The sequence below is a fragment of the Lissotriton vulgaris genome, chromosome 1_2 (assembly GCF_964263255.1).
Source record: "Lissotriton vulgaris chromosome 1_2, aLisVul1.2, whole genome shotgun sequence".
NCBI classification, from domain to species: Eukaryota; Metazoa; Chordata; class Amphibia; order Caudata; family Salamandridae; genus Lissotriton; species Lissotriton vulgaris.
Genome location: NC_141686.1, coordinates 67892521 through 67905054, shown reverse-complemented (window position 1 = coordinate 67905054; position 12534 = coordinate 67892521). Strand labels below are relative to the sequence as shown.

Genomic DNA, 12534 nt, shown 5'->3' with positions numbered 1-12534 from the left:
TAATTAGCGCCGCATTTTAATAACGCTTGTAGCATATTCTTTGTCTATCAGCGCTACAATCAGGGGCTTACGCGCTTCAAGGAAATCTTACTGTTAACTCCACCTGGGCTCGATCACTCGTCCTGCCCGCCCCGGTCCGACTCGGCAACCAGTGCCGTTGAGCGGAGGGCGGGTCAGGCAGAGCCAGGTGACTTCCGCCCACATCGAGCGGTCAGCGCTCTAGCTGCTGCATGCAGAGGGGTATATAGCCCCCTCGTCACAGAAAGCGCGCAGAGGTCGCGCGCAGCGAAGCCAGAGAGAAGCCCGTCTGCGCCCGTCCGCGACTGGACGGGACATGGGGCCATGGCAGTAACTTCTGGGGATTGTAAGGTATCTAGGCTGATCTACACTTCACAGGCTTTAATGGGTCTACGTGTTAATTCGCCAATAAACTGCAAGCAACTACACCACTGCTGTCCGGAAGGACCATTCTCGTGTAGATTTTGCCATATTCAATTCCAGATAGAAAAAGATGCATCCCCCCAACAATATACAGCTAATATTCCTTCTGTTGTAGAAAGAACCTATTATGCAATATAAGATCCTTAGCAGAGCACTATATTGAAGTTTGGGACCTTATCTCTACACATAAAGCCGATTTGTGCTTTCTAACGGAGACATGGCTCAAACCCCACTCTACTCCAGCTATCACCCTTGGTATACCGGAGGGTTATAAGATTATTAGAATGGACAGACCCAAAAAGTCGGTGGGGGAATAGCAATTGTATTTAAAGACAACATCTCGGTTTCGGTTCTCGCTCAATGGTGCGACACGGCTTTCGAAATGTTGATCTTTAGGATCGGTTCATCAGCCAAACACAGTAGGAAAGGAGCTTTGGTTTATCGTCCCCCAGGCCCCATAAAAAGTATTTCTAAACAGTTAGTGGAAGCACTAGCTCCTCATGTGCGCCCAGATAAAGATTTTTTACTGCTCGGGGATTTTAACATCCATAGCGAGGAAGAAAATAATAGTGAGGTACAATCCTTCTTGACCGACCTATCCTTAATAGGACTAAAACAATGTAACTGTGGACCTACACATCAAGCAGGGCACACTTTAGATATGATAATATCTAATTTTTCTGGTATCGAATGCTATGCCCCTAAACAGTACCACTGGACTGACCACTTCGTGCTTGAGTTCCCTATGCCTGAGAAGGGCGTATGTTCCATTCCCCCCCGTTCAAATCCCATCCAAACGAAGGCAATGGCATAAAATTACCAACACTAATTTTGAACAAAAATATCTCCCCCCTCTCATTCTGCCTACAGATGATATAAATACCGCTCTTTCAAAATGGGATATAGCCATTAATACTGCGGTACAACAAATTGCCCCGATAAAAACCTTTAAAAAGCGACTTGCAAGGAAACAAGAAGTCTGGTTCTCGGAAGAACTACGTAGCCTTAAGCGGAGGGCTAGAAAGACAGAAAAAACATGGAGAAATTCCTACTTGGAGGAAGATAAAACCAACTATCATAAGGCCTTAAACACATATCACAAAGCTATGCGATCTGCACGCAAGAACCATGTTACCTCACAGTTGGAGGCAGCTGGCAAAGATTCTAAAGTACTGTACCAGATTGTCAACACTTTTTTAAAACCTGTAGCATGTGAAAGTGCAGACATGGCATCACAACACCTCTGCGATAACATTTAGAACTTTTTCACTGAAAAAAATCGACGCCATTTATGAAAGAATAGAGGCACTTATCCCTGCCACGACTAGCCAGGATAATCAAACTTTGGTACAAACGGTGCCTACCAATTACTACTCTTTCAATGATTTCCCTGAAATATCCTTACTAGAGGTTCAGAAGCTGCTCACTGACATCAAAAGTGGGAGCCCGGCTGACTCTCTTCCAGCCAGGCTCATGGGTCCTTTAGGGAGAACACTTGGTCCCGACATTCAGAGACTGGTGAATCTCTCACTTACAACCGCAAATGTCCCACAGCAATGGAAAACGGCCCTAGTTAGACCAATTAGAAAGAATACATCCTCCCCCTGGACCAACATGTCCAACCTCAGGCCGATTTCCCTGCTACCATTTTTAGGGAAAATCATCGAGAAGCTAACCAATAAACATCTTTCTAACTACCTTGAGCAATCCGACAGCCTTGATCCATCACAGTCAGGTTTTAGGCCAAAATATAGCACTGAAACGGCCCTGCTGTCGATAACGGACGATCTACGTATGTACCAGGACAATGGTTATTCCGTTGTCCTGGTGCTGCTTGATTTATCAGCAGCGTTCGATACCATCTCACATAACATCTTGATCGAATGACTGTCTGTGAGTGGAATCGGCGGCAAGGCACTGGACTGGATTAAAAGCTTCCTCTCCAACCGCACCCAATGCGTCACCATGGGTGAGTTTAGGTCGGAAGAGGTTAAGATCACCAAGGGGGTCCCACAGGAATCGTGTTTGAGCCCGACCCTGGTTAATACCTATGTGGCTCCCTTGGCAGAAATAACCAGAACCTTTGGCTTCTGCCCAGTGTCGTACGCTGACGATACGCAGCTACTCTTCCCCTTTAAACAACTTACACCGGAGATTATACAATCTTTCTCCGATGGGATGAAGGCAGTAGCGCGATGGATGTCTTCCAACTTTCTCCAATGTAATGTTGGGAAGACCGAGGTGATGCTTTTCGGCAAAGCCAGGGTCCAATGGTCCCCTGATTGGTGGCCACTGGATTTAGGCCCAGTCCCAGAACCTAAATCAATAATCAAGAACCTGGGGGTACGACTGGAACCGGAGTTGACCATGAAACAGCATGTCAATATCACTGTGGGATCTTGTTTCCACGTGATAGGTCTCCTCGTAGGATATTCCCTTTCCTTCCTGACTCCCATAGAAGAACTTTAGTTCAGGCTTTAGTGATCAGCTGTCTTGATTATTGTAATGGTCTCCTGGCAGGAGCAAATGAAGAGGTACTAGACCGTCTGCAGGTAGTGCAGAATACAGCAGCCAGGCTGGTGCTCAATGCACCCCCCAGATCTCCATCTAAACCTCTATTACATAAACTTCACTGGCTGCCTATACGTCTACGAGTGAAGTTCAAGACCTGCTGTATCATTCATAAAGGTCTTCATGAACTAGGACCAGAATATCTGGCTAGAAAATTTGTCCCATATGTTCCTGCCCGCACCCTTAGGTCCAGCGAACAGCTGCTACTAAATGTACCCAAGATCAGCAAAACAAGGCTAGGCGGTAGGGCCTTGTCTGTGGTGGGTCCTAATTTTTGGAACACGCTCCCACTTTCTTTAAGACAATGCTCCAATCATCTCCGTTTTAGAAAGAACTTGAAAAAGTTTTTGTTTAGTTCATTTTAGCTAACTTCCCTTTTTTCGGGATCTAGATCCTTGGTCTTAAATACATCTAATATCTTTGCTACCTCCATAGTTTCTCAAGCCGGCTGTCACAAGCGCGGAGATACTCCTGCGGGAGTCTATTCCTAGCGCTATACGAACCAGCAAATAAATAAAATAAATAGCAGAAGTAAACTCGGACAGAAGTTGTCCAGACTCAACATTCCAGCGGTCCTCCTAAGAGCCATACAACTTCTACACCAGGACACATGGGTTAGAATTAAGATCGGGGACGGCTCAAGATTGTCCCGCCCAATTCCGACGGAAAAAGGCCTCAAACAGGGTTGTGTCTTGGCCCCGACACTATTTTTAGACGACCTCCCTGAAGCTCTCAACAAGGTCAATTCCCACGCTCCCAAACTATCTAGTCTGTCGCTGACAAACCTATTATATGCTGATGACTTGGTACTGTTAAGTAAACAAAGATCGGAATGCAAAGACTCCTGGACGCTACTTCCGACTATTCAAATAACAATGAGCTACGCATTAACAGGAAGACGAAAATTCTAGCAGTGCACTCAAGGAAAGTTAAGAAACTGTCTTGGGCTTTGAACAATGAAAGCATTGTCAAATCAAACTGCCAAAGGTACCTTGGAGTCATTTTTAACAACAAAGAAAAATACAAATCCCACCTAGAAGAGCTAAAAAGGAAGGGTACAGCACTTGCTTTTGCAATCGGACTAATTCAAAAGAAGCTACAATACCCAACTCTTGCACCCACACTACAGGTGGCTCAGGCAAAAATCATTCCCACCTTAACCTACGGCAGTGAAGCTTTAAAAGGATTGGACAGTGACCATCTGGACAAAATTATTACCAAGATCTATAGGTCAGTGTTCAAATTACCAAACCATACATCACCGGCACAAATTAGGTTGGAACTAGGCATCTGCAAACAACCATTGGCTAGAGCCATGTCTTTTCTCGTGTGCTGTCATAAATTGAGGTTATCAAAGGAGGGAAGTTTAGGACACCATTTGTGGGCCAGCATTGACAACAACTCATGGCGAGCAGGACATGACTACTGGTCAAAACGATTAAAAACCCTATGCCTAAATGACCTCTGGAACTTGCATGCTAGTCCAAAGGAATTCAAAAGGCTAGCGAAAATCAGTACCAAACAATTATCAATAGTTGAATATAAAGCCACCATTGCAAAAAGAAGTCATGGGTGGATGACCCTTCAAACCTATGCCTTGTTAATTCTACAGCTCTCTTGTTGTGTCTTATGCCCGCAAGAGCGCTAACTCGCAAACAACTGCTGACTCCCCTCCTCCTGATAAGGAGTCAAAGGTTATCGATGCATCGGGCAAAAGGGTAGCTTCCCATGCTGCCAACTCATGGCATATTTCCAACGCTCAAGCTCTATTGGTACATTACGACAGGGCACATTATGACGAATTATAAAAACTTCTACAGCATTTGCCAGAAGAATATAAGGCCTAAGCTAAGTACCTCATTTAGGAAGAGAAGCTTATCACAAACCCTTCCATAAAATGCGCCCTAGATGCTGCAGACACAGCTTCCTGTGCTATTAACAGTAGCAGAAACCTCAGGAGACACGCTTGGCTTTGCATCTCTGAATTCAAGCAGGAGGTACAATCCTCCATACTCAATCAGCCCTTCAATAAAGAACATCTTTTCGGGCCAACAGTGGATACTTCATTAGAAAATAAATGAAGAAAGATACTAACACTGCAAAATCCATGAGAGCCATACAATTACCTTCTAGCAGGGGCAACCTTCGTCGCTCCTTCTACAGGGGTGGCTCAAAAACAATTTCATACGAGAATCCCCCCTCCTCTTACAAAGGGAACAACAAATCTAGTCCCTCCAGAGGCTATTTTCGCAGAGCTTACTTGTGCCATTTTAAATTTGAATTTAACTAAGTACTGTAGTCCTCTTACTAGTAAGACCTGAAAGAAACAGGTTAGTGTTAGATTCCTTACCTTAGAATATCCCCAGGTGTCGGACTGGATCCGGAAAGTTTTCGTCAGAAGTACCCCTGCGCGTCGGTAGGCGTCGTCTGCGGCTCCGCGTCCATCATCTGCGTTGTGATCGCCGAGGTGACGTCGTCTAAGTACTTGGACGTCGCCCTCACGTGCTGACGTCTGTTACTCTTTTTTCCGCACCAGCAAGCGCAGATCCGGGAAGAGCTAGTACCCTAGTCACTTTTTGACTAACTTCTTGGCCTATTTTGGCTATCTTTTTCGAGTGGATTCGACCCATGGTGCCAGTAGGGATCCCTGGATTCAAACCGTGCGACGCCTGTCACCGCCTGATGTCGGTGACTGACACCCACTGCCGGTGTACCTACTGCCTAGGGGCCGACCACGACAAGTCGTGCCCCGACTGCCGGGCCTTGAAGTCAAAGGCTAGGCGGTCCCGCAAGCTACTCGAGCTCTGGCAGTCTGCTTCATGCCGCTCGAGGTCCCAGTTGAGGAGGAAGTCAAGGGGCCAGTAGCAGAGCCGGAGCCCACACTGTTCGTTGGGCTCCAAGTCCTCGCATTCAGGTAAGGCGAGGCACTCTAAAAAAGAAGTTGAAGAAGCGACATCTCTCCTCTGACTCCCCTCGCCGGTCGCGCGACTCGACTAAGGGTTCGGGTGGCACAAACTGTGCGGCTCCGTCGGAGCCGCAGGCGTCATGTCCGGTCCCATACCCTCCGGTCCCTGGACTGCATACGATGCCGGAGGAGATACGTGATTTCCTGGTGGCCATGAGGACTTCCCTCCATCGAGGCCTGTCGGTGCGCCTTCGGACCCCGCAGACCCGACGAGGGGCCTTACCGAGCCGGCGGCTTCGGCCCTGGTGCCGTCTTCGACTTCGGTCCCAACATCGCTGGGCCCCGGGGGATCCAGGCCTGGATCCCGGTCGATGCCAGTTGACCTCATGACTCATCCACTGGCGCCGACCCCAATGGTGTCACTCCCGGTGCTGTCCGGGTCAGGCGTCCATTTCACCCTCTGCACCGTCTCCGGCGTCAATGGGTGAGCAGTTCATCTACGACCTGGCTCCGTAATTCCTGCCTGTTTATCAGGACACAGATGAAGGGGAGGACTGGGAGGGGTTGGAGGACCCTCTGGCACAGCAGTGCCAGTTGAGTCAGGACTGGGCAGACTAGCTAGAGGGTGCCAGTGGCCTTGACACTTAGCCTGACAATGGCTTCATTTCTACTCCCTCCATGGCTATGGAGCAGTGTGCTACCTATCGCGTGGTGTTGCGCAGGGCAGCCAAGGCCTTGTCTCTTGAGCTCTCTGCTGCGGCTGTGAGGACTAATCTCCTCACTGCGGTGCTTCACCCGCCGGTAAGCTTTTCTGAGCCTCTGCTGCCATTTAATGAGGCCCTCACAGACATTCTGATGGGCAACTGGTCCAAGCCCTCCACATTGCCCCCTGTGCCCTATACGCAGGAACCACAATCAAACTTCAGAAAAGACTCCCAACGCATACAGAACGTATCCGCACGACTCATTTTCGACATCCCCCGCCACAGCCACATATCAGCCCATGTGAGAGACCTGCACTGGCTCCCAGTCAGCAAAAGGATCACATTCAGGCTCCTCACCCACGACATAGGCCCCGAATACCTCAACAACCGCCTCACGTTCTACACTACTACACGCAAACTCCGCTCCACCAGCCTCGCCCTCGCCACCATCCCACGGATCTGCAGAACCACTGCCGGAGGAAGGTCATTCTCCTACCTGGCGGCCAAGATATGGAACTCCCTCCCCGCCCACCTACGTCTGACCCAGGACCACCTCACACTCAGGAAACACCTCAAGACCTGGCTTTTCTAGCAGTAGCGGCACCCCCCCGCACCCCCCCCCCCCCCCACCCCCCACCCCCAGCGCCTTCAGACCCTCACGGGTGAGTAGCGCGCTCTAAAAGTGTATTGATTGAACGTGGCCCGACGCCACCGCCCGCCTCCGGGCGACCCCTGCTTTCTGTCCGTACATCCCACCTCCGAGAGCCTGGTGATCCCAGACCGCATCCAGACTGCCCCTCCAGATCGGGAATTCAAAAGGTTTGACCATTTTGGGAAGAAACTGTTCTCCTCACTTAGTCTGGGGTTGCGGTCTATCAACACCGCTTGTCTTTTGGGCCGTGCGGACGTGCTGCCCCAGGGCCCGGAGGAGGCTCAAGCACAGTTCACCCAAGCCCTTGCTGAGGGGCGAGATGCAGCACGTTATTCTATCAGATGTGGATTTGATACCATAGACTCGCTGGCCAGAGCGATTTCCATGACTGTGGCGATCCGTCCCCACACCTTGCTGAGGCCGCACTTTTTCGGGGGATGTCCAGGCCACGCTCATGGACATGCCCTTCGATGGGCGTCGCCTTCTTGGCGACAAAGCACACCGTGTGCCTGAGCGTTTCAAGGACTCCAGGGCTAGGGCCAAATCCTTGGGCCTGCCGGGCCAGTGCCAGCAAACTTCTGCTTTTCGCCCCTTTTGTGGCCAAGGAAGGGGCGCCCCCACACGTTTGTCCAGCCACAGGCCGCAGAACTAACCTCAACGCAGACGTGGTAACCTCTGTGGCGGTGCAGGGGGACAGAGGCCCGGTCAGTCCACAACCACTTCAGCAGCATTAGCCTCAAAGCTTTTCTAGTCCGGTCTTTCATACCCATTCAACGCCAGTGGGGGGGGGGGGGGCAGGGTCCGCAATCACCTCCACCACTGGCGTACCATCACTTCGGACAGGTGGGTGCTGCAAATCGTCCGAAGGGGCTACTCCCTCCCTTCGAGGCGACCCCTCCAACCATGCCACCACAGTATACCACTGCATGTCGGGGATCACTTGCAACTTCTGCAGGAGGAAGTTATGCCCCTCTTGGTCAAGGGGGCTGTTGAACGCGTTCCTGGGCCAGAAGTAGGATGTGATTGCTATTCCCACTACTTTATGGTACCCAAGAAGGGCAATGGAAGCCTACGTCCTATCTTGGACCTCCGGAGCATCAACGGCTTTCTCTGGAAGGAGAAGTTCAAGATGCTGACTTTAGCTCAGGTCCTGGATGCCCTAAACCCTGGAGACTAGATGGTAGTGTTGGACTTGCAGGACGCATATTTCCATATCCCCGTCCTGCCGGCGCTACCTGCGGTTCACAGTAGGCCACGGGCACTTTCAGTTTACCGTGCTCCCCTTCAGCCTTACCAGTGCCCCTCGGGTGTTCACAAAAGTGATGGCGGTAGTTTCAGCTCATCTGCGCAGATCAGGGGTTCCAGTCTTCCCCCTATCCCGACAACTGGTTGTTGAAGGCGGGCTCGCCCCAGACAGTCGTCTCCCACCTCCAGACTATGGCCGACCTCCTGAATTGCTGGGGTTCTCCATCAACGTGCCGAAGTCGCACCTGATTCCCTCTCAGAAGCTTCTCTTTATCGGAGCGGTTCTGGACTCGGCGCAGTTTTGGGTTTATCGTCCCAAGCAGCGGGTTCGAGATATTCATGCTCTGATTCCGATCTTTCAGCCTTTATCCCGGGTTTCGGTCAGGTTGACGCTGCGGCTCCTGGGGCTGATGGCCTCGTGCTTCCTACTGGTGCATCACGTCCGGTGGCGTATGCGGGCTCTGCAGTGGGACCTGAAGTTTTAGTGGGCACAGCATCAGAGCAACCTGTCCGACCACGTCCTGATATCGGAGGGCACCACAAGACAGTTGCAGTGGTGGCTCACGGACCACGATTGGGTCAGCGGCAGATCCCTCTCCCTTCCCCAACCAAAGCACGTAGTGGTGACGGATGCGTCCCTCCTGGGATGGGGGGGGGGGGGGGGCACATGGGAGAGGCGGAGATCAGAGGCCTCTGGTCTCCGGCGGAATCCCGGCTCCATATCAACCTTCTGGGGCTGCGAGCGATCCAACCTGCACTGAAGGCATTCCTTCCCTCTGTCCGGGGAAGTGTAGTGCAGGTGTTCACGGACACCACCACCACCATGTGGTAGTACAACAAAGAGGGCGGGGTGGGGTCGTGTATCCTTTGTCGGGAGGCTCTGCGCCTCTGGACATGGCTGGAACACCAGGGCGTCACCCTGGGGGTTCAACACCTGGCAGGTTCTCTGAACGCCATCGCGGACGATCTCAGCCGCCGGTGCATGATGGATCACGAATGGCGTCTGAACTCTGACGTGGCGCAAGGTCTCTTTCAGCAGTGAGGAGAGCCTTGGTTAGATCTATTCGCCACCGAAGGGAACTCTCAATGTTGTCAGCTTTTCATCGCGAGTGGAGCTGCGGTCTGTTGTATGCCTTTCCGCCTATACCACTTCTACCCAGAGTGCTGAAGTTGATCTGGCGCGACCGGGCCCAAGTCATCCTTGTGGCTCCGGATTAGGCACGAATATTATGGTATCACGAGCTACTCAGCATGTCAGTCGATCCCCCGATTCGTCTGCCTCTTAAGGAGGACCTTCTGTCGCAGCAACTGGGGATGGTCCTCCCGAACCTGTCCAGTCCCCACCTACATGCGTGGAGATTGAGCGGCAACAGTTGAGGCCATTTGACTAGCCTCCTGAAGTCTGTGATGTGATTCCGGCAGCCAGGCGTCCCTCTACAAAAATGGTATACGCCTGCAGGTGGAACAAATGTGTGTTATGTTGCACAGCAAAGGCTATGGATCCCTTTCAGAGGTTCTCCTCTTCCTTCTTTCTCTTGCCCAGCAGGGCTCTGCTGTGGGCACTATCAAAGGCTATCTCTCGGCCATTTCAGCTTTCTTAAGGCTTCCTGATCAGCCTTCTCTTTTCAAGTCCCCGGTTGTAAATAGATTCTTGAAGGGCATCACACACGTTTCCTTCTGTTCCCTTCTTGATGCCTCAGTGGGACTTGAACCTTGTACTGACTTATCTAATGTGAGCTCCCTTTGAGCCACTACATAACTGTCCTCTTCGTCTTCTGACTCCTAAAACTGTATTCCTGGTTGCCATCACCTCTGCCAGGAGAGTGAGTGAGCTCCAGGCTCTGTCTTGGAAGCCTCCTTTCCTCTCTGTCGAACCGGACAAAGTTTTTCTGAGGACTCGTCCTTCTTTCCTGCCCAAGGTGGTTACGGCCTTTCATATCGGGCAGTCCATCACCTTGCCCACCTTCTTTCCGCCTCCGTATCCCTCAAAAGAGGAAGAGAGGCTCCACCGTCTGGACCCAAAACGTGCGCTCTCCTTTTATCCAGACCGCACACGCCAGTTCCGGGTGGACGACCAGCTCTTTGTTGGTTACGTGGGCTCTAAGAAGGGGACGGGCAGAGCACAAGCGGACCATCTCTCGGTGGGTCGTTTTGTGCAGCAAGGTCTGTTATTCCTTGGCAAAAAAAGAGCCTCCTGTGGAGCTGCGTGCTCATTCCACTCTTGCCACGGCAGCTACTACTGCCCTGGGTCAGGGACATCTGTCAGGCAGCTATGTGGGCCTCGCTGCACACGTTTGCTAAGCACTACTGCCTGGACAGCCAAGCTTCGGCCGATCCGTTCTCCAGTACTTTCTGGTGTGATCTTGGTTCGCAGACCCACCACCGGGGTTGGTATCTCCCTTTGAGGGCCCTAGTTTCATGGCACCCGTGTCGGTTTCTTGCATGGCTCTGCGTTCCTGGCACGGAAAGCTATGTACAAAACTGACGTCGGCGTGCGAGGGCGGCGTCTAAGTACTCAGACGTCATCCCGGCGATCCCAACGACGGACGCTGAGCCGCCGACGACGCCTACCGACGTGCAGGGGTACTGCTGACGAAAACTTTCCGAATCCAGTCTGACACCTGGGGATATTCTAAGGTAAGGAATCTAACACTAACTACTGTTACTTACAGATATGTGGAAGAGGTGTGGCTCAGCGGCCAGGGTGCCGGACTACAGACTACGGGGTTCATGGTTCGATCCCCGGTGCCGGCGGCAGGTTAGCCCAGCACCATGTGACTCTGGTCAATAGCTCGGTTAATCTTCCCGAGGGCCCCCAGCGCCGGGACACCACTTCGGAGGTAGGTGTGCGCTTTACAAATACTGGTATTTCATGTATATCGTTACCGAAGGTAAGTAACTTGTGCCTATTTATTTATAAAGTTTTATATAGGGCGTACAAGATCCCGGAGGTTATCAGAGCGCTTTACAATAGAATGGAAGGAAGGACATAAATGCAAGATCGACATCAAATAAGAATAGGCAACAAGACTGAACACATAATTACAGGACAGTTGCGATAGGGAGATTAATGCATTAAACAAGTACTTACGAAGGGTGAACCAATATGCGGTAAGGAAGAGCAGTAACTAATGAAGGTACAAAGGTTGTAGGATCAAAAACTTCGAGCGGGTGAACTAGCCCAATTAAGGTAAGAATTTGTTCATTAGGAATCATTTGGTTTCGCATTTGAAATTGTACTTTTGGAGAGGAGTCCATGACATCCGTCAAAGTCACAGACAAGGGTCTCAAAGGGTGTAAGGGACCGGGTAACCCAGAGGTATTAGAGGGAAACACATAACTATAGTCAACTTTATGCACGAGCACTATTGTCATGGATGCGCATTATGAGATAACTTAAATGTAAAATGGCATTGTTTAACTACTAGTGATATTTTGGCAACAAAAAAAAGATTTTTAGCAAACACATGTTGGCTGCTGATGCAGAGAGGAGGGAGCAGTGACAGTGTGCAGTCAGTTTAATGTTGGAGATGTCAGTTGGTTTGTGTTGAAGCCATGTCTTTAGAATATGGACCTACTCTGACGCTTTGTTCCCTATTCCATTGTGTAGGTACTCTCAATGGTACATTGTTGAAGTAGACTAGAGACAATGTTTGAGCCCTTCGGATATATTGATTCGGGAATCTTTATTTTAAGCTCTCATAATTGGTGTTGCTTGTTTTGGAAGAGTTTAGCTAAATGCCGTATTTAATGTCTTTCATTCTCGGCTAAAAACGAAACTGTGTATTAATGGTCATTTTTGACTTGCATTGTTCCAGAAGAAATATGTTTTCCATTTCAGGTATGGTTTTGGGAGTGGAGGAAATGAAAAGTTCCAGATCCCTGGGGATGCTGAGCTGCGATATGAAGTAAAACTTAAAAGTTTTGAAAAGGTAAGATTCCTGACCCGAAGTTTGGTGTTGGTATATTATCTGTGAACATCATGTTTGAGGCATGTGTGGCTGTAGATTAACATG

The 12534-nt window shown here is 50.3% G+C and overlaps 1 protein-coding gene across 1 annotated transcript in view; it reads left to right on the top strand.

The window, feature by feature from the left end:
* FKBP4 (FKBP prolyl isomerase 4) overlaps positions 1-12534 on the top strand; it is a 242218-nt gene that overhangs the window by 119255 nt on the left and 110429 nt on the right. Inside the window, exon 6 of the mRNA XM_086952821.1 lies at positions 12360-12450. Within this exon, the coding sequence (XP_086808947.1) occupies positions 12360-12450 (91 nt within the window). The remainder of the gene's footprint in view (positions 1-12359; positions 12451-12534) is intronic.